The following is a 26857-nucleotide window of genomic DNA, read 5'->3' on the forward strand; positions in this document are numbered from 1 at the left end:
GGCCCACTTGTTTAGGTCAGTTTGGTGTCAGTTTGGCGTCAGAAAGATGAATGAAAATGGCCAACGACTGCTGGAGTTTTGCTGCTATGGTCTATGGTCTTTGCAATACATACTTTAAAACAAAGCCTCAACACAGAGTCTCTTGGAGACATTCAAGATTGAAGCATTGGCACCAGCTCGACTTGATTCTTACCAGGTGCTCCAACCTCCCCAATATGACAATCATACGCAGCTATCAGAGTGCTGATTGCGATACAGACCACTCCTTGGTGTGCAGCAGAATAAAACTGCAAACAAAGAGATTGCATCACTTGAAGAAGGAAGACCACGAATTGACATCAACAAGACCTGCAATCAGGGCAAAGTGGAGGAATTTGCACAAGCACTCAAGAAAACTCTCCCAGGCCCAGCTGAAGTAAATGCATCTGAATGATGGGAATATTTCAAGAATGCTATTTATAACACTGTCTTGTCAGTATTTGGTAAGGAGATCAGAAAAACAGCAGATTGGTTTGAAGCCCATTCGGAGGAGTTAACGCCAGCCATCGAGGAAAAAAGGACAGCTCTAATTGCATATAAAGCCTGTTCCAGTGAGCGCAACCTACAGGTTCTGCGAGCTGCTCGTAGCAAAGTCCAACAGACTGCCAGGAGATGTGCTAACGATTATTGGCTGCAGCTTTGTTCTCGGATCCAGATAGCAGCTGACACAGGCAACATCAAGGGGATGTATGATGGCATCAAGCAGGCCTTAGGTCCAACACAGAAGAAACCTGCCCCTCTGAAGTCTGCTACAGGTGAGGTTATCCAGGACCGAGCACAGCAGATGGCATGCTGGGTGCAGCACTACTCTGAGTTATATTTCAGGGAAAATGTGGTAACTGAAGAAGCATTAAATAACATTGAGTGCCTGCCTGTCTTAGAGGAGCTTGACAGTGAACCAACTTTAGAAGAACTAAATGTGGCCCTGGACTCCCTTGCCTCTGATAAGGCACCTGGGAAAGATAACATTCCTGCTGAATGAAGTTCTGAAGTGCTGCAAAGAGAACATCTCCACTGAACTCCATGAAATCTTCTGTCTTTGTTGGAGGGAAGGTGGAGTACCACAGGATATGAAGGATGCAAATATTGTCACACTGTACAAGAACAAAGGTGACAGGGGTGACTGTAACAACTACCGTGGCATCTCTATCTCTGACACTCTCTCTTTAGATACTGAACTGAATAAATGTATTGGTAAAGTGGCCACCACATTTTCCAGACTTACAAAGAGAGTATGGCTTAATAAGAAGCTGACGGAACATACAAAGATCCAGGTCTATAGAGCCTGCATCCTGAGCACAGTCTTGTACTGCAGTGAGTCTTGGACCCTCTACACATGGCAGGAGAGAAAGTTGAACACCTTTCATATGCGCTGCCTCCAACAAATTCTTCGCATCACTTGGCAGGACAAAGTTCCAACTAGCGTAGTCTTGGAACGTGCTGGAATTTCTAGCATGTATACACTATTGAAACAGTGACGTCTACGCTGGCTGGGGCATGTCGTGAGAATGGCTGATGGTCGGATTCCGAAAGATCTCCTGTATGGAGAATTAGTGCAGGGAAAGCGCCTCAGAGGGAGACCACAGCTGCAATATAAGGATATCTTCAAGAGGGACCTAAAGGCCCTGGGAATGGACATTAACAACTGGGAAACCTTGACCTCCGATCGTTCAGCTTGGAGGCTAAAGACGCAGCATAGCCTTCTCCAATTCGAAGAGACACTTGTTCGGCAGGCAAAGAGGCAGTCCCAGAACCAGCAAAATCTGGGGGCTGGGCAGGGGACAGAATGTATCTGCCCTCAGTGTGGAAGGGACTGCCTTTCTCAAATTGGCCTTTTTAGACACACTAGATGCTGTTTTAGGACCTCTTTCCAGAGCACAATACCATAGTCTCTTGAGACTGAAGGATGCCAATGAATGATGAAACAGTACTCAGGAATCTTTTAAAAGGTACAATGAAGTAAGCTTTTATTACAGTACTTGTCTTTGAAGAGACATATAATATTAAAAGAAGGAAATGTGATTGGGAATACACTTACAGAAACTGATACCAGTCTTTTTAAGATTTATAAATTCAACATGACACCAATTTCAAAGCAATCTGGATGCGTCACACACTGGCCACGCCCACCCATTTTAGCAAAGGGGGAAAAGTCATGATACATCACATGACAATGTGACACTGCGAGTTTGACACCCCTGTTCTAACATAATAAATCTATACTGCTGTGAAGTTGGGGAAAATAACATAGGTTTTTTATATTTGTGCCTACACAGAGCTCTCTATTACAACCTCTAGTGAAATTAAAGTATACTAGACAACCCATGATCCCTTGGGTCATCCTTTCAGAGATAGTTCCTGATCAGATTCCTCAATGCCTTTAAAACTGGCAGAGCTTTAATGTACTTGAAAAGTTCTTAAAAAGTCAGGGAGGTATTCAAACATGTATCTGAGTTGAAAGTAGTCCATCTTGAACTATAGAGCCTATTCAAAAATTAGCAGTTGACCACAGGAAATGTTTTATGCCATTTTGTCGAATGTCATTAAATGCTTTATGATAATTTTTATGCCATAAAATGTTTTATAAAATATGTCAAATTTCAACTCCACAGGCGTCATGGGTCCTGGATTTTGGGCACTTTCTGTAAGTTAGTCCATTTAGGTTACCTTGGTTGAAAAAGGTTTTGCCTATGATGCATCTTTTCATCCAGTTAAAGGTTACAGACACAAGAGTTTTAGTAATATATAGATATTTTAAAGTAAATAAACATCACAATGTATCATTGCCAAAACTATATGAAAAGCTGTATGCTTTTCTAATTTTCTAAAAAGCTCAAATGGCGTAAATCATAGAACACTATCTGCACTTTCTCATTATTATTTTTAATTTACAGCACCTTTTACACTTTCAATGTGACTTCTATTCACATAACTGTGAGACTGTCAAAACATGAAAATGAAATTGGGATTTAAACAAACAGCAACACCAAAAATTTACTATTAACAAAGCAAAGGTTTGAGATGAGTGGATGATAATAACAATTTTAACCATAAAACTACAGCACTGATATTTTGGTAGTAATCAAATATCATTCATTCATTAAACTAGCTGTGTGGTTTCCGTTTCTAATACCAAATGGGAGTTCCACAGAAAATCAAAATCTATATTTAAAAATTACTATTCTGAGAAAATAGTAGCTTGGTTCAAGTCTGTTTATTTATCCTCTCATGCCCTATTCTGCTATCTTTTATCAATTTCATTTGATTTGTTTAATGTTTGTCAGTCAATTGCATTTCTTCTGTACTTAACTCTTTCATTCTCCTTGCTCCTCCCCATTCCTCAGTTTTTTTCATTGTTATCAAGATGATTTGGAGGTTACTTTGTCTTGTAGAACAAGGGTTCCCAACCCCAGGGCCACAGTTCACTAGTGGGCCGTGGTCTATTCAGAACCAGGCCACACAAGTGGCAAGCAAGCATGTGATGACCAGGGCATGGCACGAACGCAACACAGCCAGAGAACCGGTATGAGTCTTTATTGGCACCAACTTTGCTCCCAATGTCCCGTTTACTCTCCGGCCTGGAGAAAAGGTCTCCCACAAACCTGCAACAGATTCTGTCCACAGATACTCCAGTCCAAAAGCTGTAATCAGAATGACTGCAAATCAATCATTCCAGCAGGGCAAGATAATGAGTCCCAAAAGCGAAGAATTCATGGCAATAATTCCAGCAAGACAAGATAAGCACACAGATGCACAACTATAATTCAAAGTCAGGAGGAATGCCAGAAATGCAGGCCCCACTCTCAACACTAGATGAATTCAGCATTTGTTCCTGACAAATGCCCCTCCCAACTGCCTCTCTTTTAAACTCCATCCCCAGCTGTGCCCTGTGAAGGGAATCAGGGCCCTTTCCTTCCTCATAAGCCATGCAACCCACATTGCCCTCTTCTGCGTTCTTCCCTGCATGCCCTAGAATGAGGAGGGGGTAGGCCTTGGTTTTCATCTGAACACTCTCTCCCTTGTTCTACCTCTCCCCTGCTCTGCCCAGCCTGATTTTGCCCTTCCCCCGTTTCCTCCACAGCCGACAGAGCCATTCTCTCACTCTCTGTCAGCTGTTCGTCTTCCATCTCAGATTCCGATTCCGATGGGGGCATGACAAAGCACATGTGCAATAGTCTTTTATCTCATAGTGAGCAGCAGGTGCTTGCACTCAAGCACGAAGCTCCATTTTTGTGAACGGCGGGTACATGTGCCTGCCACTTGCACGAATGGAGTTGTGTGTGCTTGCACATGTAGAATAGAATAGAGCTGGGAGGGACCTTGGAGATCTTCTAGTCCAGCCCCCTGTTCAAGCAGGAGAACCTATACCATCATCTCAGACAAGTGATTGTCCAGTCTCTTCTTAAAAACCTCCAGTTGGAACACTCATGATGGAGGGCCCATAATTTCTGAAGGCAAGCTGTTCCACAGGTTAATTGTCCTCACTGTTAGGAAGTTTCTTCTTAATTCCAGGTTGCTTCTCTCTTTGTTTAGTTTCCAACCATTATTTCTTGCCCTGCCCTCTGGTGCTTTGGAGAGCCTTGATAGTACAGGGGTTTAGTGCACCCTGTTATTAACACAGCTGCCTGCAATTTCTGCAGGTTCGAATCTTACCAGGCTCAAGGTTGACTCAGCCTTCCATCCTTTCTAAGGTAGGTGAAATGAGGACCCAGTTTGTGGGGGCAATAAGATGACTTTGTATAAATATACAAAAAGTATGAAGGCTATTGCTTAACGCATTGTAAGCCGCCCTGAGTCTCCGGAGAAGGGCGGCATATAAATCAAATTAAAAAAAAAAAAAAAAGAAGAATTTGACCCCCTCTTCTTTGTGGCAGCCTTTCAAATACTGAAATACTGGTATCATATCACCCGTAATTCTTCTTTTCTTTAGACTAGCCAGACTCAAAACCAACAGCTGTTCTTCATATGGTTTAGTTTCCAGTCCTTTGATCATTTAAGTTGCCTTTCTCTGAACTTTTTCCAAAGTCTCAACATCTTTTAAGTAGTACGATGACCAAAATTGGTTGCAGTATTCCAGGTGTGGTCTTACTAGGTTTTTGTAACGTGGCACTAATTCTTCATGTGATCGTGATTCTATGCCTCTGTTTATACAACCCAGGATTGTAGTAGCTTTTTTGGCTGCTGCTGCACATTGCTGGCTCATATTCAAGTGATCATCCACTAGGACTCCAAGGTGCCTCTCACAGTTACTGTTTTTAAGCCAGGTCTCACCTAATCTGTACTTATACCTTGATTTTTCCTGCCTAAATTTAAAGTTTTGTTTTTCTCCACATTAAAATTCATTTTGTTGAATAGGGCCCATTGTTCAACTTTGTCAAGATCTTTTTTGATCCTGAGTTTGTCTTCTGGGGTGTTAACTATATCATCTGCACATTTGATGAGTTACGCTTCTATTCCCTCATCTAAATCATTTATAAAGATATTGAAGAATACTGGGCCTAAGACTGAGCCTTGTGATACTCCATTGCTTACTTCTCTCCATGTAGATGTAGTACCATTAAGAACTACTCGTTGAGTATGGTTTGTCAGCCAGTTACAAATCCATCTGGTGATGAGGTTGTCTAGTCCACATTTTTTAAGCTTACCAAGAAGTAAATTGCGGTCTACTTTGTCAATGCCTTACTGAAATTAAGTATACCATATCCACAGCATTTCGCTGGTCTACTAATTTAGTAACTTCATCAAAGAATGAAATAAGATTGGTTTGGCATGATCTGTTTTTAACAAACCCATGCTGGTACTAGTTATGACTTTACTTGCTTCCAGTTGTTCGCAGATCTGTTTTTTGATTATTTGTGCACACTTACCACTCACATGGAACCAACCCCTCCCCTCCTCTGCTGGAACACAAAGCTAGAAAGGTTTTGGACCGCTGTTCTAGAATATGAGCTATTCCATTCAATTTTTGCAACATGAGAAAACTATATAAGAATTCCCTTAATTTCTTTATCCAAACATTAATGAAAATACTGAAGATTAGAATGCATATGATTGTATATTTCTACACTCAATATCTTTTTCATTCTGATCAAGCATTATGAACCCTAAGTATGATGTTTCAGGCCAGCCAGCTTTTTATCTCCTTAACTATCATGCTACCAGTCCATGTTTGACAAATAATTCATTGTCTCTGACTTGTTTTGTGACCAATTCCTAAGAGAATAATTAGGTCTGAAATAGTGTGCTTGTTCTAAGTCTATAGTATTTTTGCAATAATCTTTTATCTCATAGTGCATCATGTATTTAAATATTCAAACAGATGCTCACTTTTCTTTTTTCAAAAAATCTGTTATGGGAATACATCAAAAATGCTAAAATTTCCAGAGGGCCTTTCCATCAAACTATAGTTAAAATATTGAATAGTCAATTGGTAGTAGACTTACTGAACTTTCATAAGAATTTACTTTCTAAACAATTTTTGAATATTTTTAGTTTCAAATTTAGTATGAATTATTGGAGCTCTTGACTGATAACTTTCAGGAAGTAATGTCCTGCTCCTTTCAGCCTATTCTGTAAAAAAATGATGCAGCTGTAAGTGTTTTGATATTTCTTGACTATAACCTATCATCCAACCTTTTGTCTAGAGCCAATTGGTCTAATGTCTAAAGCACCAGGTTACAAATCAAGAAACTGTGAGTTATGGTCCTGTCTTGGGATGAAGCCAACTGGGTGATCTTGGGCAAGACAATTTCTTTCAGCATTAGGAAGGAGGCAATGGCAAACCAATTTTAAAAAATCTTGCCAAGAAACTGTAGTCCAGACAGTTTCTGAGAATTGGACACAATGGAAGAAAAAATATGGAAATGTCTATACAGAGGCATATGGTAGGAGAAAAATTCATGAAACTATTCATTTTCAACTAATAATTATGGATGGAACTTCCAATTAATAAATATGGATGGAACAAATTAATGCTTGAATGTCAAAGATTAGCCTGTATCCTCATATCCCGTAGAGCAAGGGTGTTAAACTCCCAGCCTGGGGGCCGGATACATCATGCACTGGCCATGCCCACACCCGGTTTAGGGGAAAAAAGTTCCGATATGTCACGTGATGATGCCATGACAACGTGAGTTTGGCACCCCTGCCATAGAGGAACATTATAACAAATTACATAATCTGATGAGGAATTTTACTATAGATATATAAGAGCAAATGCACAACTGTATCAGTAATATTCAATATAGACCTTATCTATGATCCCAGATATACAAATCAAACAGTCCTAGATACTTCATAGTTCACAGCTGTAGACATTAAGCATTACAGATGTTTGGTTACAATAAATACATGTACAATCACTCTAGATGGACAGTTTCTAAATTTTATAAATAAATAAACAACCATTTTTGTGTGATGTTATTGATTTTCTCAGGAAAGAAATACTTTGACAATATTCCAGAAAATATTCCTGGCAACCATGGAAGTTGAAGCTTTCCTTACCAATCTCCATTTATTACGTTCACTTTCTGGATGGCAAATGATGAAATATACCAGACACTTTATTCTGGAAGTCCAGATTATTAAGCATATCTGCACAAAACTGGGATCCATCCAATATATATTATACAATCAACAGTTGGAGCCTAATGCTACAGTAGTCATATATTTTCTGATCTGCCCAAATGAGCATATATACGGTGGGCATTTCAGACATATATCCTCCCAACGAAGCAAAGCATAGATCAACAAAGCTAGCACCAAAGAATGAATTGCTATAGAAGAGAAAGTAGTAGTTTCTGATCAGCTTTTGTTTACAGTTAAAGCCAAAGTAATTTGTAGTAAAATGCATCCTGGGTAATGATACGATTGCTATTGGAAGCCACAGTGATCTGTGAGTTTTTTTTTTTTAAAGAAGGATGGCCATTGAAGTCTTTTAAATGAAATAACTAACTAACCTTCTTTCTTACTAGCCTTGTGGGATAGTTTTACTTATAGCTAATTTTAAAAAAGCTTTACAGTAGTCCTTGCTTAATGATCACAGTTGGGAGCAGCAACTCCTTTGCTATCCATCACAATTGCTGTGCAGATTTATGTCATTTCCCATTTGGTTGTTAAATGAAGCATTGTGGTTACAGCAATTTACAATTTGACTCCATTAACTCTGCTTCTTGCAAGCCAGTTGAGAAGCACACAAATGGCAACCACATGACAGTGGAATACTGTGATGGTTGTAAATGCATGCTTTTTCTTGAAGTGCCTGAGTGGCAATTCTGGGACTGTCTTAAATGAAATGATTCATTGCAAAGTTTTGTTTTTTTTACACCATTGTAACTTTGAATGGTCACTAAATGAGGTAGTTGCTAAGCAAGGACTTCCTGTATGACAATAAAACAGCCTAACAGAGGCAATTTAATAAAAAAAGGGAGGATGGATGGCTCTGGACTTTGTAATTAATAAACAAATAAATAAAACAATTTTTCTATTATCATAATGATTCTGGTAAAATTATAAAAATATAACAAAATACATACTGTGAAATAAGGTATATGTGTGTATATACTCTTTGTCTCTCTCTCTCTCTCTGTGTAAATACATATGTGTGTGTACATGTATATATGACTGTGTAACTATACATACATCTGTGTAACTATACAAATTGCTTGATAGGTAAATTTTAGCCATTTTCAGTATCTTTATTTTTAAAATGTTATATTGGTATGTTAGACATCAGTATTTTCATTAGATCAATCAATATTCCTGTGCCTTTTCATCATCATGCTATTTTATTTCAGATCTCAGAATCACTTATGCTGTATTCTTGTATCAATTTATATGAGCATAAACTCTATCTAACCCAACTGAACTGATTTCTATGTTGACTCAAATAAAATTGTATTGTCAATTAAGACAATACAGCTGCACAGTTAGGAGAAGCACATATGGCTGTCTCAAAACATTTTTTAAAGGACTGCCTTATACATATATAGTTTGTGAGGAGTATATGGCTACATTTTTTTCTTTTGTTCTTTTTAATTTACTTTCCAGATTTGACCAATTTGTAATTCTTGTTGCAAAGTGTAAATGTAAGTGTAGGAGGATGTTTCTTGAGTAGTAGTGAACTGTGGGGAAGACATATTGTACTATAAGCATATGATTCAGGGTTAATAACATTAGCTCTTTGAATAATCTGGCCCATTAGGATAGGTAAACCACTATTTGAAATAACACAGAACCGGGAGAAAGCAACTTAGAACTATGGTGTGTAACCAGAGATTCTTCTTGTAAGTCATAATGAAACCTTACTTGTAGTAAAATATGTAACATATGTTGGAAATGAATATAATGTTGTGGTGACAACAGCAAATTCACATAAATGAAATTTTGCATTAAAAGAAGACAAGAATCCAAGATATGCAAAACATACATTAGGGCAGGATATGGTCCTTTGAATGTTATTCTCAATGCTCGTACCAGCCGCAACCGTCATCTGAAAAAGTGTGCAACAAAGAGTGTACTGAATACAAAAGTTTTCTTTGTAAAATAACAGATATATTCAAATATTCAATGTCTTTGATTTCACACAATTGTAACTCTTAATTTATTAGATGTCACAGCTTAGAATATCTCTAATCTTAAACATAATTTTAGAAGGTAAAATAATAGTAAAATAATTATCGAATATTGGTTAAAATACAGTGAAACATTAGCCATCTATATAAAAAAATAAATATAAAAGTCATGCATACAATTTGAATAACCTCAGTTTATAGGCAGCAAATATTTCTGTTGAATGGTATGAATTTACAGAGCAGATCTGTTTTAGGTCTATTGAAATGAAATTATAAGCAGTACAGTATTGTTCTTATACAAAGATTCTGTTTAATTAAATGAAGTTTCCACAAGAGAAAACATGTCTCATTTGTGTCTCACATTTTTATCCCAGTATGTTGCTATTTACACTTAGAAAGTTCAGAAAGTGCTACTTGTTTCACATTTTTATAACTATTATGAATGTAGAGCCTTACAAATAGATTATACCGAAACTTGTTACACAATTATTTTATTAGGTAAGCTATGTCTTTTAGTCATCTGTTACACACAGGCACACACACAGGCGGAGTGAGGGAGGGTGAGAGAGAGAATATTAGAGAGTGAAGATTTTCATCACTTCTTGGCAATACCATGTAAGGCCATGAATATATGTTGACATTTTGCTAGTCATGCAGTTAGCTTCTTCAAACAGGTCTAAAACTGAACTTGGCAAAACATCATATTTTGTCTATATTTAGTGGTGTAGAATACCCACAACCAGTCTTTAACTGATTGCTGTAATTCTGCCATCTATATAGTGAGTAGCAATTGGTTGTGGGCATTCTATTCCATTGAATAAAATATGGCATCTTTTACCAAGTTCACTTTTAGTTGTGCTCTGAAGAAACTAGGAGTATGACTGGAAAACCATCAATGTATACACGTTGTTTCACCTGAAAGTCATTTCACCAATTGATAAATTATTTCAACATTCTAGACACCATATAAAAGTAATAGTTTATACTACACTCTTGATTATGCATTCTCTGGTCTGTAAGATATATTTTGGCAAATCACAACCATTATTTTTATTTGATATGAGTAGGGCATTTCTGTTACCTTATAGCTTTTGTTCTCACATATTTTAAAATGTTCTGGAGTTTCTTTTTCTGTCAAAGCTAAATTGCATGTGGCATTAAATTAAAATGTTTTGGTATAGCTATTTCCAACTGTTTGCAAATGTTTATAAACACAGGCAGGGAACCAGATGAATTTACTCTATTTTGATCCCTTGTATCCCCAGGAAAGTTTCCATCACAAAAAGTGTCTCTGTAGAGCATTCAAAATGTTTCTAAACTCTTAGGTTCAAAGAAAATATTCAGGATCTCACAGAAGATCTTATTACAGGGGAAATAACAAAAGAAAAGAGCAGCATTTGCACTTTTTTTCTTTTAAAACTGTAGGACTAAACAAAGGTATTTCCAGTTAAAACAGGAGTTGGCAACTGATGGGATGGATGGTGAAAGTTAGGAGTTGGTTACAGCCATTACACACATGTTGGTGGAAACTGCCTACTCTGAATTTATGGGAAGAGTTTAAAAACATCTCTCTTGTTTTCATTTATGTCTATAGCAAATCTATTTTATGTGTTACTTTAATTTTTTTTTCCTTTTGTGTTCTATGCTTCAAAATTGTGAGATATTAAAAGTACAAATTTTAGGCAGCTAGATCAGGAGGAGCTTTGAGGGCTATAAAAATGTATTTAAGGGCTGGAATTTCAGGTTGACAACCTTGAGTTCAAAGGAACTTTGGGACCAGAGGAGGAAGAAATACTAATACCAGAGATTTTGAAATTGGTGTCAGATGGTCTGAGGCACTATAATCTATATTCATGATTTTAGAAGGACAACGCTCAAATCGGTATCAGTGACTTACCACATTATGTGTAGAACAACATCCAGAATTCCAAATTCTGAATCTCTGTATCCGAGCAACTAGACACAGTGAACATATTTGATTTGCCATGTGGCATGCAGTCATTTCTCTGCTCCAGCCTTGGCACTCAACTTTATCCAGGCTTCCATTAATAGTGCTTAAAATAAAACAGTGGCATAGTTGATAACCCAGAGCCTAAAGGCCCTTCAAGGCACAGAGCCACAGTTGTCAACCCTTCCCTTCCACCATCCAGGGACCAAAGACAGCTTGACAGCTTCAATTAAAGGCAGATATGGCACCAGTGCTGCAGCTTCAGTGAGATCACAAAGTGATTGCAAGGAGACCATTTTGACAACATAGTGATCATGTATCTGATTCTGTGAAGGTCTATCACAGCAAAATGTCTACATTTATACTGCCATTGCTTCATTTTTTTGGTATTGCTTTTTTTCAAGAGAAGCCCTTCATGATTACTGGAAGCTGAACAGATTTTATTCACACCATAATTTAAATTGGATGTTTTCTCTAAATCAAGTTAGCCTGTGAATTCACTGGTACTATTATTAGAAGCACTGATTCCTTTATAACACACAATCTTTATTTATTATTATTATTATTTATTTATTATTTAATAGTGCTATTTTGTTAAAATCACAATTGGTATTTTAATTGTTGATCTTATAGTTCATGTCCAAGCACCATTTCAGACATATGTAAAAAACAATAGTGATTCTGTGACCAAGAAAGCAGAAAACAACTGAATGTTGCCCACAACTGATACCGTGTTTCTCCGAAAATAAGACCCTGTCTTATATTTTTTTGAACCCCGAAATAAGCGCTTGGCCTTATTTTCGGAGAGGTCTTATTATTTTGGGACGCGTGGAAGCAAGACAGGGCTCCTCTTGCCATCTTACCTGATTTCCAGCTCTGTCTCTCTAACCCTAACCAGAGGAAATGGCGGGGACTGGCTGTGCATGCATTTAAATATTTTCGGGGAGGGCTTATTTTCAGGGTGGCTTATTTTAGTGCATGCGCTCAAAAGCCCAATTGGGTTTATTATTAGAGGATGTCTTATTTTCTGTGAAACAAAGTACTATGTCTTTATTTAAATTGGCCTGTTTTTTTTAAAGTAATGATGCCAAAGAATTCCAGATTTGAACTAAGTACAAAGTGATTTTTTTTTTATTTTTTTTTAATTTGATTTATATGCCGCCCTTCTCCGGAGACTCAGGGCGGCTTACAGTGCGCTAAGCAATAGCTTTCATCCTTTTGTATATTTATACAAAGTCAGCTTATTGCCCCCACAAACTGGGTCCTCAATTTACCTACCTTAGAAAGGATGGAAGGCTGAGTCAACCTTGAGCCTGGTGAGATTCGATCTTACTTTAATTGCAGACAGCTGGTGTTAAATTACAGTGCTCTGTCTGTTGAGCTATCCAGGCTCAATACTTGTAATACAATAAAATACTTTATGTAATACTTGTATGTATCTTTCTCCAGTGCAACTTGAGGAAAGAGCAACTTTAAGAAAGAGACTATATTTTCAGCAGAAAATCCAGTCTCCTTAAATTGTCCATTCATTACATCTACTCTTTCTAGTAAACTAAATAAGCAAGGATGAGTATCAGAAGTAAAAGAAAACTAATCAAACAATTTAAAATACATAAAAATATCAAACATCACAATACAAGTCAAAAGACTTGTTTGAAGAGGTAGTAGTTCAAAAGCCACCCTTCACATTTAACATACAAGGCTCAATGGCTGCTGCCCTTTATACTATCTAGTTTACTTATTTACTAGGTTTATATACTATTCTGACAACCCTGTAAATCAGATTAAATAAGACAAAGTTACAACATGAAAACCAACGTCCATCTACACACACAAAACAGTAATAAGATGTATAATATATTCCAATGGCAGAAATAACACTATAAAAGATCCCAACTCCAAAAGCTTATTGACATATCCAAGTTCTAATGGACTTCGTAAAAACACAAAAGGCTTTTCAGATTTCTGGTAAATGCTGGTCCATAGAAGGAATGGGAGAAGAATTGAGAAGATTCATTCCTAAGATCCATGTTAGTGACATCCATAAAGGTAAGGGATATGGAAAAAAGCCTACATTAGCAGAATTTACTGTGCAGGCACATACAATTGGGATTAGTCAATCTCAAAGATATCCAGGTATTGGGACATGTAAGGCTTTTAAGTCAACAGCCTAAGTCAACTAGAAATAAATGCACCTCAGAGTAGATAGGCAAATCAAAATCTGACTATGATTACTTGAATTGTTACATCTAGGATTAGTGGTAGCTTCAAATGTTCCCTGCACCATGAGATTAAGCTATTTTCTTTATTTGGCTGCTATCAGCAAGTTAAGGCTATTCTTTTTAAACCACCATTTTTTCTCTTAAATCTAAGTGAATTTATTGTTTGCGAATATGGCATCTGCCTTGGTTTTCAGATGTTGCTTTTAATTTGAAAAATAGTTTTGTTTATGGATTCTTGTTGAGTTTATGCTTATTTTTACATTTTAAAAATGCTCCTTTTTGGTGGGGAAAAAGGAATTATAATTTTACAGAAATAAAAATAAACAACTATTAGTGTATGAAGACGACTACACAGATGACTTCCAAATGCACATGACTCATTATGTATTCTATTCTCTTAATTAATATGTTAAAAATCTGAGCACTTGAAGTTGGATTTATATGTTCTTTATATAATAATCAGAACTGCCCTTCATCTGGTGAATTATATCACCCATTTTTTTTAGTTCCATCGAAGTTGTTTTTATGATGTCATCTTATCTATAACATTCACCTTGTTCTACTGGCATTGATCTTTTGTTATTAAGGGTATTAAATCAAACATACTGTTTTTGTTGACTCCACAAAAATAAATCACTAATTGATTCAGCTTTTGGGTTTGTTCCTATCACACTCAGCCAGCTAATTTCACTTTATAATCAATATCCTCAAACCATTTACTAGGGAGGAATGTCACCAGATTATTCACAAAGGGGCTGTGGCCATATTCCTGTGCACATAACTTCATAATGATTTCACTATCATACTATTACTATGCATAATCTTTGCTTGTTCATTTCTATTATATTCTACCCTTTTTTCCCTTGATGATAATTTTCACATGAAGAGTAATAGTTAAAATTAATAGTTTGTATTTTGAATTGATTATTCTGAAGAATACTGACTCGTAATGTAAACACACACAGAGATGTCAGTGGTAGCTAAACTCATGGTTAACTTAAAGAATTAATTCAGAAGAAAGGCTTTAAAAAAAAAAAAGAACAGTGCTTCATCTATCCCACAGGTGTCAAACTTGCAGCGTCACGTTGTTGTCACATGATGTTTCATGACATTTTTCCCATTTATGGAGCTAGGGTGGGCGTGGCCTGTGTGTGACGCATCTGGCCGGTGGATCACCAGTTTCACACCACTGACTATGATATTTTAAGGCTAATGCCTCACAAAAGTCTTTTTGAAAGCTTCACTGTCAATGGAGATCCATTGGATGGATCTAAGATCCATTCTCTTAGGCCAGCAAGAGTGTAATTTATTTATTTATTTATTTATTTATTTGTTTGTTTGTTTGTTTGTTTGTTTGTTCGATTTATATGCTGCCGTTCTCTGGAGATCCAGGGCGGCTTACAATGCATTAAGCAATAGCCTTCATACTTTTTGTATATACCTGCTTAGTAGGGCTTTTTTGCCCCCCCCCCAAGCGGTGTTCTATTTTATACAAAGTCAGCTTATTGCCCCCACAAACCGGGTCCTCATTTTACCTACCTTGGAAGGATGGAAGGCTGAGTCAACCTTGAGCCTGGTGAGAATTGAACTCATAGTAATTGCAGGCAGCTGGCAGCTAAGTGCTACTTTAACAGCAGTTTAGTCCGCTACGCCACCAAGGCTCCTTGGCAAAATTCCGAAAGACTAAATATTAAACCTCAATTAAAAAAGAGGTCCTTTTATCCTACAGTGGACAATTCAACTACTAGCAGTATCTTATCTAATTTTCAGAGTTTTGTTCTCATACTTGCTGTCACCCAAACTGCTTAGAAGTCTTGGACTATAGAGAACAATACAAAGAATACCTTTTCTAATTATTGTAAAACACTACTAACCTCTTACTGCCTAATATTCACAGTAAACATATTTATGAAATTCACATCAATATTGTAATAGCATGTCTGAGTCTGAGAGAAATTCACAAATTGATAACTTGGATATTCCTTACTTACTGGTTAAAAGAACAGCTACCTTATCATCTCACAAAGAAATAATGAGTCAAAGACTGAAAAAAATATCTTATCAATCCAGTGATAAATTTAGATGAATTCTAAACTGCCAACAATCATATTGCTGAGATTTCTGTAATTTAGTCCTGTCCTTCCTCAGTAAATCTTGTTAAAAGAAACTCTAAAAGAATCTTGTTTTTTGTTGAAGTAAACTGCCAAAATTTGATATGTTCTTCCAGCTACATTTAGTGGATTGGGGATTGGTCTACAATACCTTCATTTCTGAAGACAAATGGTTATCAGAAGCAATGGATTTTACTAAAACAAAATCTCAATTACTCTGAGGTTATTCCACACATGGAATGACTTCAGTGTTAAAAAAGCAGCTCAGTCTCCCTCCCTCCCTCCCTCCCTCCCTCCCTCTCTCTCTCTCTCTCTCTCTCTCTCTGACTGCAGTAGGACTTCTAAGATCAAAGTCTGTTTCAGTCTGGCTAATTCTTAGATTTCCTCTCTCCTCCTTGTGCTTTTGGGGCAATATTTCAGATGGTGACATGTCTTAGTATTTTTATTTTGCTTTATGATTATCTATATCCATGATGGCGAACCTATGGCATGCATGCCAGAGGTGGCATACAACGCCATCTCTGATGGCCCATGAGCTGTTGCTCCAGTTCAGCTTTGCTGCGCATGTGCGCACACCACCTGCCGGCCACCTGCTCTTCGGGTCTCTGTGCATGCGTGGGGGACATGTGTGGCATGCACGGGGGCAGGGCATGTGGGGGGGCTGCACATGCATTGCATTTTGGGGGTTCAGGAGCACACACGTGCATTCACGTGCTTTGGGCGCTCGGTCCAGAAAAGATTATGATCTCTCTCTATATATATATAATGTATGATATTATATATAGATATATAGATAATATGATATATGATCTATATATCTATATATACTGATCTATAAATAAGGAAAATGTAGCATACAACTGGCTCTGAATAATATACCCACTGTTTCCAGTGCCCTCGAAAGTTTCTGTAATGCATGTGGTGAAGGAATTTTCACAGGAGGAAAAATCAAACTACCAAATCTGAGAGAGACAGCTGTTTTCAAGAACCTCTGAAAGGAGCTAGGTTCACGGGCCTTTAGGTCTAGGGGTAAAATCTGAAATTAGGCAACATTGTCATGCTTGATTCTAAGAATTTAGATTAGAGCAGGACTCTGCTCTAGCAAATCCAGGCACCTGAAAATTCAAGAACTGGCCACAGGAACGCTTGCGATCACCAAGTTACTTTTCTTGCAAGTAATGAATCCATTCAGAAATAATATTTTATTCCTGAATGGTCACTAGTCTTATAGTGATGTCTCGCTGCCTGGAGGCCGTGCGGGTCTGGATGGGGAGGAACAGGCTCAGACTCAACCCTTCCAAGACCGAGTGGCTGTGGCTACCGGCGTCCTGATATAGTCAGCAGGTGCCATCGCTGACTATTGGGGGTGAATCTTTGCCCCCCCCAGAGAGGGCTCGCAATCTGGGTGTCCTCCTGGATGCACGACTGTCTTTAGAAGAGCATATGACGGCCGTGGCCAGGGGGGCCTTTTATCAGGTTCGCCTGATCCGCCAGTTGCAGCCCTTTCTGGACCGGGACGCCTTGCGCACGGTCACTCATGCCCTTGTCACCTCCCGGCTGGACTATTGTAATGCTCTCTACATGGGGCTCCCCTTGAAGAGCACTCGGAGGCTCCAGCTGGTCCAGAATGCGGCCACGCGGGTGGTTATGGGCGCACCTCGTTGTGCCCGCGTGACACCCCTCCTGCACGAGCTGCACTGGCTCCCAGTGGTCTTCCGGGTGCGATTCAAGGTATTGGTTACCACCTTTAAAGTGCTCCATGGCACAGGACCCGGGTACCTTCGAGACCGTCTTCTGCCACCAATAGCCTCCCACCGACCAGTCCGTTCCCACAGAGAGGATCTCCTCAGGGTGCCATCAGCCAAGTTATGTCGGCTGGCGACACCCAGGGGGAGGGCCTTCTCTGTGGGAGCCCCAACCCTGTGGAATGAACTGCCCCCGGAAATACGTAAGATCTCCGACCTCCGGGTGTTCTGCTGCGCACTGAAGACCCTGTTGTTCCGCCAGGCAGGGCTGTCAATATAATAATTTTAAATTGGGGTATTTTAATTTTTGGGGTTTTAAATCGGCCAAATCTATTTAATTATTTTAATTTTTAATTATTGTTGTGTCTTGTGTTTTTAAATTGGCTGTACACCGCCCTGAGTCCTTCGGGAGAAGGGCGGTATAGAAATAAAATTATTATTATTATTATTATTATTATTATTATTATTATTATTATTATTATTATTATTATTATTATTATTATTATTATAGTTGGGGCAGAGTGAGTCTTTGTAGAGAAAAAGCATTCAAGCATTCAGCTGAGAACTGACCAATGTTGGGAAATCTGATATCCTGCTGCTCAGTAAACGCCTCCCAGTAACAGCTCACTGATGTGTTGGATTACAGTCCTTTACCCACAGTGCGGCATCATCTGCCTAGTTTTAGTCCTTTATTCCTGACCTTTTAGATGTTCTCCTGGTGTTGCCTTTGTTCTTTTGGCTCTGGCATTGGATGATTACTGCCTGTGGGAAATGACTCATAGACTATTTTGCCACTGATTGCTGCCCTGAACAACCCTCAAACATGACAGTAACCCCCTTTTCCTCTCTCTCTCTCTCTCTCTCTCTCTCTCTCTCTCTCTCTCTCTCTCTCTCTCTCTCTGTCTCTCCCTCTCTCTCTCTCTCTCACACACACATGCACATATTTACAATTTCACTGATAAAATGTCATGTTCAGGGCTTTGAAATCAAAAGTCTTCAAAAAAGAATTTTGACAGAAATAAGAATGTATTTATTTGAATCCTCAACATCAGCCCTGTAAAGAAACAGGTTGTTTTGGAGGGCTTCCAGGAAACCATCAGCACTTATGCCAACATAGAAATTGATTTATGAAAGGATATTCTGCATTAATTAGGAAATGTTACCATACAAAATTCTTTTTTTAAAAAATTGAATTTTTACTTCTGAGTTTTTGAAGAAAGCTCTTTTGAAAAAGATAAAGAAAACCATAACATGGAACTTATTTAATATAATTTGGGTTGAACACACAGGCATTTTCAAATCATTAACTTAGTGATGGGAACTTATGATGGTAACAATCTACATTATTATACAGCCCACAAAAGCAGAATACCCCTTCTTAAAAGGCCAGTTGTGTGGATATCTCTGTGAAAAAAATATTAAACATCCTCCCTTTGCAAATGGAGAACAAAGGCTGAGGACTCCATTTAGAGGGAAAGTCTCACAGTATGATTATAATAAGATACAAATATTCTAACTCTTCTTTTTCTCTATTTAAATATGTCTATAGCCAAGAACTGAAAAGAAAGCACAAACAGGCTGGATTGTGAATTATTATCCTATCACCTATAGAAAATAATTCTACCTTATTCATTTATTTTCTAAGTAAAAAGTTGAGCTTCATTCTTTCCTGTCTGTCTCCTCCAGGGCTCCTTCTCCAATTTACTAATGGAAGAGTGGCATTGTAAATCTATTTTATTTTTAAGCGGCTGAAATTCATAAGAATTATGTCAGTTTCCCTTCCAGCTCTTGACAGGAAAAATATTTTTTCTTTTATAGTAGCGTTGATTCCTGGCAACTGCCTGGATTAGTTCTTGACAAGATTTTCAGAACTGGTTTGCCATTGCTTTTTTCCTAAGACTGAGCAAAAGCAATTAGATCAGGGGTCTCCAAACCTAGCAACTTTAAGAGTTGTGAACTTCAACTCCTAGAATTCCTCAGACAGCTTTTCTGGCTGAAGAACTCTGGGAGTTGAAGTCCACAAGTCTTAAAGTTGCCAAGTTTGGAGACCACTGAATTAGACTAGTCATCAAAGCTGCCTTACTTCTTTTTCAAAATGTTTTCCTTTTAATCTGTGTATTAGATACAAAAGTGTTTTTTATTTAGCCATACCCCCAAAAAGGGCCTATGGCATTCTCAAGGACTGCTTCAATGACTCAGATCCTAAAAATTGTGATTATTCAAGAAGCCAGTCAAATTAAACGAACCTTGATTCAAAGAAACACACAACTAGATCAGTGGTGGGTTGCCCCTGGTTCGCACCAGTTCTATAGAACCGGTAGTAAAACTGGCGGGAGCTCCACCCACCAACCCCGACGTCATCAGAATGCTTCTGTGCGTGTGCAGAAGAATGCACGCACGCACAAATGAAGTGAGCACGCATGCACGTCCCCGTTGCGAACCAGTAGTAAAGGTAAGTAGACCCCACCCCTGAACTAGATCCATAATGTCAGAAGCATTCTTGCTCTCTTTCTCCTCTTCCTAGTATCAGTTCTTTCACAGAACATAAACTTCTTCTCACAAATTTGGGAGAAGCTTCCAAAGTCATTGCAGTTTGTTACTGGAGGATGGTAGATGACAATTAATGCTTTCTAAACAAAGAAAAAAACTCCCAGTGGGATGATTCTGAGATAAAAACAATAACTGTCCACAACACACAATATAATTGCTAACTTAATAGTTTTCTTGGATAGGAAAGAACAAAATGTGAGCTTAGTGGATATTTAAAAGCAACAACAACAACAGAAGATTTGGGTGCTTGCATTTTAATTAATTAAAATATTAAGAATTGCTTTCCTGTCCCTATTTCTTTCCTTTCATTATATAGGGCAATAAATGACAATTTGCAGATTTCAAGTTCCATTTGAGCAACAATGCAAGGGGAAGGGAATGTTGTTCCCATTATTCAAGTGCCATACAATTTCAGTAGAAAGCTGGTAAGAGTCACAGAATCAAACCACTTTCTGTTATGTTGGCTGAGTAATAATCTAGGACTGTTACTCAACTCTGAAATATTATTGGTTGTGTGCTGTTGTATCATGCTCCTTAGGGAAGCAACAGCAGAATGGTGACAAAGAAGGCTCACCATGGACAATTTCCATCTGCTGCTTCAGCAGGAGCTGGGTATCCAAAAGGATCCCCAAGTCACAAACCTTTCTTTTTTTGTGGGTGTACAATCTCATCCCCATCTAGGAGACCCATGTATAAAATCATCTAGATGTTTATGGATAACTAGAACCTCTTTTCTACAAGGATTTAATCTGGGCTGTTTTCATCCCATCCAGATTCTCACAATCTCCAGGCATCATTTTAAGGCTACCATCGCTACTTTTGCTCAATTTAGAGTGGTAAATCTTAGCCTCATACTGGACTAACCTCAACCAAAGTGATTGATGGCCCCTTTCAACTACTTGCATTACTTTTAGATCATTTTTTAAAGTTCTCCTTTGCACTAAACTTATTCTAACTTTTTGTTTGTGTTCTCATTGTTTTATTTACAGACAGTCTGATCAAATAAACTGTCCCAAACTCAATTGTTAAAAAAAATCCTCATCTCAAAGATAGTGGAATGGATTATGATATTACCTTTATAATTATGTTATCCCCTCCCCCTGAAAAATTAATTAGATGATAATATGGTGCTACTCAGTGAATTTAACTGAATTAAAATAACTAAATGCTCTATTCAACTTAATTATTATTTTAAACCAGGACTGAGTATACTGATCCACATACTGAGCTCACTTTAATTATTTCTTTAAGAAGTGCAGAATCAGACACAAAATAACCTTAAGCCTATTCCAGTTTAAGCTATTTTGCAGTATCACTGCATCTTGTTAACCAAGAATACATCTTGTGCAGAAGTAACTGTTTCCTACAGCTGGCAATATTAAAGCACGACACAGAGGAGTTACTATTTCTTAGGAAAAAAATATGCACAATTAAAAAGCTGAACTGAACTGTGGCTGCTTTATATACACCCCCATACAGCTGGCATACAGAGCCCACTCTCCCATCTGTACTAAGTCATATATTTAGCACACTGGTGTTGTCATGATAGTTATTATCTATGCCTGTTTAATCAGATCGTTGTGTTGATTTTATCAGAGGCCTTTTTGTGTCTCAACCAGATTTTTCTTTAAACTAAAATATTTTATTTTAAGGTAAGAAATTGAATAGCTGGCAAGTCTGTGACAAGTTGTAATGCTTTGTAGCAATAACATTTTCAGTGACTTTCACATTACATAAACACACAGAATATATACTATTTTTATAATTTGCATCACATGCTGCATTCACTGGAATTTCAAAATTGTCTGGGTATATCTATATGTTTAACCACACCATACAATGTCACACAGTACCCTGACTAGCAAAGTCATAAAAATTTTGGGCTGTAATCTTTCTATCCCAATGTTATATATATTTTTGCATTGCCTGGAAAGCTGAAGTTAGTCTCAGACATAGCCTAGCTGAAATAGTAGAGAGGAAGATTTGACCATCTCTCCATTAAAAGGCAAACATAGCCTATCACCCAAATCTCTGAACACAGAGCAGTGTGTTTCAGCCTTATGATATATGGACTTCAGTCCTCAGAATTTCTCAGCCAGGATGCTGATTTGGGAATTCGGGGAGTTTGTTTATTTATTTATTCAATTTTTATACCTACCCATCTCAATCAATGACTCTGGGCAACTTACAATTCAGAAAAAAAAAGATACGGACTTCCGGTTTGCTTGCCCCGCCGTTTGTAGAGCCGCTTCGATTGTGAGAAGCGGCTTGAAAACTCCAGAATCTGCAGGATTTGAAGGAGAAGAGTAAGCAAGGCGCAGGTTGAGCCCCTGTGAGCCCCCAGAAGTTTGTTACTGGGGAGGAAACAGGCACGGCTCCCTTTCAACTTGAGGAGACTCCGGATGGCGTGGGACAACTCTGCTTGTTGCAGAGCAAGCCAGCTGCAGCAAACATCTAAAGTGATTGAAAGCAACTTTTCTAACTAGCGGACAAAATAACCTGAACCTTTAAATCAAGAAACTACAAGTATCTTTCTTTTTTTGTGACTTTCCGATCTAAGTAAAAATTAGAGCGAGCGGAAGCGGCTTGAAAAGATAGCGCCGCTCCAGTGTTAACAAGCTGAAAGGGAGAGTGGTCTTGTAAAGCTATTCAAACAAGTTACAGTGTTGCGTTGCCTGTAGCAAGCAAACAGGAGAAGAGGATAAAAAAATCCTTTTTAAAATAAGCTGAGCTCGCTTTAGTTTAATTCTATTTCCAACTCGACTAAAACTGGGGGACTTTTTCAGAGGACTTTGTGGTGCTGGAAAAGGAAAAAGGATTTCCTTTTTTAGAAAATCCAATCTACGTGGCAGAATGGCTTCTAAAAAACAGGAAGGCAAGGCAGCAGGGGGGGGGATCCCCCACACACAAGCCTGAAGAGCAGTCTTCTTCTGCTCAGCAGAGTCAGAAAAAAGATTTTGATTTTGAAAGTTTAAAAAAATTTATTACTCAGGCTCTGGATGATAATTTCCAAAAATCTCAACAGGAAATGGATGATAAATTCCAAAAATCTCAACAGGAAATCAAGCAGGAAATTATTGAAATGAAAAAGTTGGTGAAAGAGAATTATGGCAAGGTGACTGATAAACTATCAAATGTGGTCTCTGGCTTGTCAGAAATTATTATTAAAGTGGACTCTAAATTGGAAGAATTTAAATCAGAAGTGAATGTCAAAATAAAGGATACTGATTTTAAAATTTCTGATGTGGATAATAAAATGCAGAGAGTTGAAAATGAAATTACAATGATGCAATTCCGGTCTATGGAATTTGCTATAAGACTTAGAGGTATTAAGGAAAATGACCGACAAGATTTGAGACAGGTTTGTGCTGATGCCTTGGCTGTGTTGTTAAAAATCAATCCCGATGAGATTTTTTACAAAATAGACAAAATTTACAGAGTGAACTCGTGGGTGGCCAGACAAAGACAACTGCCTAGAGATGTGGTGATATACTTCACAGATAGAAGAATGAGAAATGATATTTTGCAAAAATCTTTTCTTTCTTCTGTGCAAGTGGAGGGAACTCAAATTGGAATTTACAAAGAACTTCCGCCAAAGATGTTGAAAGATAGAAAAGATTTTGGTTTTTTAGTAAATGAATTAAAAAAATTAGAGATTCCATTTCGGTGGGATGCCCCAACTGGTATAATCCTGAAGTATAATGGAGAAAGATATTGATTGAATACTGTTGAAAAGGCGGAACATTTCTACTATACTGTTTTTAAGGAGAGATCACCATCCCCACGTACATCTACTGTGTTGGAGATAAAGGAGAGTGATAAGGAGAAGCAATCTCAGCAAGAGTTGGAAGAGCAGCCTAAGCAGATTGAATCAGAGCCAATGGAAGTGCAGGGTGCTGTAGGAGGTTATCTGGAGGAGCCCCTGTTAGAATCTTCTCCAATTTTGACTACAAGAGATGTGGCCTTGGACCTAGCTCGTATGGCCGAAGCCAAAGACCAGCGAATAACTCGTGCAGTTTCTAAACAACTCAAAGAAAAACAATTACAAGAAAGAGCTAAGGCACAACAATATAAAAAAGGAGTTAAGAGTACTACACAACAAAGTGAAGCCATGGGGGGAGCAAAGCCGAAGGTCTCGGAAGATATCCGGCAATTCTGCTCGTCGCTTCAAAAAGGTATACATGACGGTTAAGTTTTTATCTTGGAATGTGAACAGACTGAACTCACCACAGAAAAGGAAGAAGATATTCACATATTTGAAACAATTTAATAATGATATAATTTGTTTACAAGAAACTCATGTCAGAACACAAGATCAAAAATATTTGATAAATTCAAAATTAGGAACACATTTTATAGCCTCAAATTTGGAAAAAAAGAATGGTGTGGTTATTTACATAAATAAAAGATTATCAGCTAAAATTATAGAAGCAGATGAAGGTGGTAGGTTTGTAGCAATTGAACTGTACACTGCATATGGCCAAATTCTTGTGATTGGAATTTATGCTCCTAACCAACAACAGGATCACTTTTATAAAATTTTGCATACTAAAATATTGCAATGGGACTATAGATCTATTTTGATTATGGGAGATTGGAATGGAGTGACTGATTCTAAATTAGATAAAAAAAGTTTGGCGAAGTCAAGGATCAGACTACCACAAACTTTTTTTGATTTGAAAGAAGATTTGGAATTAAAAGATGTGTGGAGAATATATAACTCAAAGGACTTGGACTATACTTTTTTCTCTGATAGACATAGATCTTTTTCAAGGATTGATTTTATTTTATTATCAAATGATCTACTTGTTAAAACAAAAAGAACTAAGATCTTCCCAAGAACTCTATCTGATCATAGTCCAGTATGGATAGAAATTGAGATTGGAAAGATTGAGAGAAGATCATGGAGATTAAATGAAAATTTGTTCAGATATGAAAAAAATATAATAGAACTTAAAAAGCAGATGAAAGAATTTTTTGAAATTAATTTGAACAAGGGTACCCCTATCAAAATTGTGTGGGATGCGAGTAAAGCGTATATGAGAGGGGTACTCATTCACATGAACTCTAAACACAAATTGAACAGACAAAAGAAAAGATCTGAAATCGAAGTAGAAATAAAGAAAAAAGAACAGTTACTTATTAAAAATCCAACAGATGAAAGAATACGTGGTGCTATAAAACTTTTGAAAGATCAATTCCAAATGCTTATGGCGGAACAAGCTGCAACAAATTTACAATATGCAAAGCATAATACATTTTGTAATGCCAATAAACCGGGCAGATGGCTGGCCTATACCTTAAGGAAGAAGCAGAGTATGCGGATTATTGATTGTATTGATATTGGAGGGAAAGAAATTTCTCAACAAAAATTAATTAAAGAAGATTTTGTAGATTATTATACTAAATTATACGCTAAAGATGATATACAGAATGGACTTATAGAAAAATATTTAGAAAATAAAAGAGTTACAAAAATTACTAACCAACAAAAGGAAATAATGAATTATCCTATAACAGTTGAGGAGATAATTGCAGCAATTAAACAACTGAAAACAGCTAAAGCTCCTGGAACGGATGGCTTGACAGCAGTGTATAAGCAGAAATGGTGGAACAACTCAAAGACTTATTTTGTAATATACAACAAGGGAGTAAAATATCCCCATCATGGAAAACAGCTTATATTTCTTTGATACCAAAAGAGCAAGCAGGTCCTAAAAAAACGGAGAACTATAGACCAATATCTCTTCTGAATAATGACTATAAAATTTATGCAAAAGTATTAGCCAACAGGCTGATGCCAGTAATTCAAGAGGTGATTCATGATGATCAAGTGGGATTTATAGAGGGCAGATACATGAAGGACAATGTAAGGCAAGTTATAGATTTATTGGAATATCTTGAGAAGAATAAACAGATCCCTGCAGTGCTGGCTTTCTTGGATGCGGAGAAGGCCTTTGATAGAGTGGACTGGAATTTTCTATTAAAGACTTTAAAAAAGATGGATTTTGGGGATCAATTTATACAGGCGGTTTCAGCAATCTACCAAGAGCAAAAGGCACAGATTATTATTAATGGAAGTTTAACAACAGATTTTAATATTGAAAAAGGAACAAGACAAGGATGTCCGTTATCCCCATTGTTATTTATTTTAACACTAGAAGTCTTGTTGAATACAATACGGGATTCGACTATCCTGAAAGGTATAGTGATAAGGCAAGAGGATTACAGAATAAGGGCATTTGCAGATGATTTGGTTGTTACCCTAACACAGCCGATGGAATCAATAATCCAGATGAAAGACATTATAAAAGACTATGGTACAGTATCAGGATTTAGATTGAACCAGAAAAAAACTAAGATGATAGTGAAAAATATGACACAAGATCGAAAACACGAACTTGAAAGGAGGGCAGGTTTTGAGATTGTATCAAAGGTTAAATATCTAGGAGTTCAGGTTGCAGAATCAAATATGAAATTGTTTCAAAATAATTATGAGGTGTTGTGGCGAGATGTACAAAAAGATATGGAGACTTGGAAAAAACTGCAGCTTTCTCTACTTGGAAGAATAGCAGCAGTTAAGATGAACATTTTGCCAAGATTTCTTTTTTTGTTTCAAATGATTCCGGTGCTTAAAAGTGATAAACAATTGAAAGAATGGCAAAGTGGA

At 37.5% G+C, this 26857-nt stretch overlaps 1 protein-coding gene across 1 annotated transcript in view; it reads right to left on the bottom strand.

Moving 5' to 3' along the window:
• PPFIA2 (PTPRF interacting protein alpha 2) overlaps positions 1 to 26857 on the bottom strand; it is a 201399-nt gene that overhangs the window by 109299 nt on the left and 65243 nt on the right. The window contains exon 2 of the mRNA XM_070947496.1: positions 9467 to 9529. Within this exon, the coding sequence (XP_070803597.1) occupies positions 9467 to 9529 (63 nt within the window). The remainder of the gene's footprint in view (positions 1 to 9466; positions 9530 to 26857) is intronic.

Source organism: Pituophis catenifer, unplaced genomic scaffold (genome assembly GCF_029215685.1).
Source record: "Pituophis catenifer annectens isolate HBS135680 unplaced genomic scaffold, rPitCat1.0.hap2 SCAF_7, whole genome shotgun sequence".
NCBI classification, from domain to species: Eukaryota; Metazoa; Chordata; class Lepidosauria; order Squamata; family Colubridae; genus Pituophis; species Pituophis catenifer.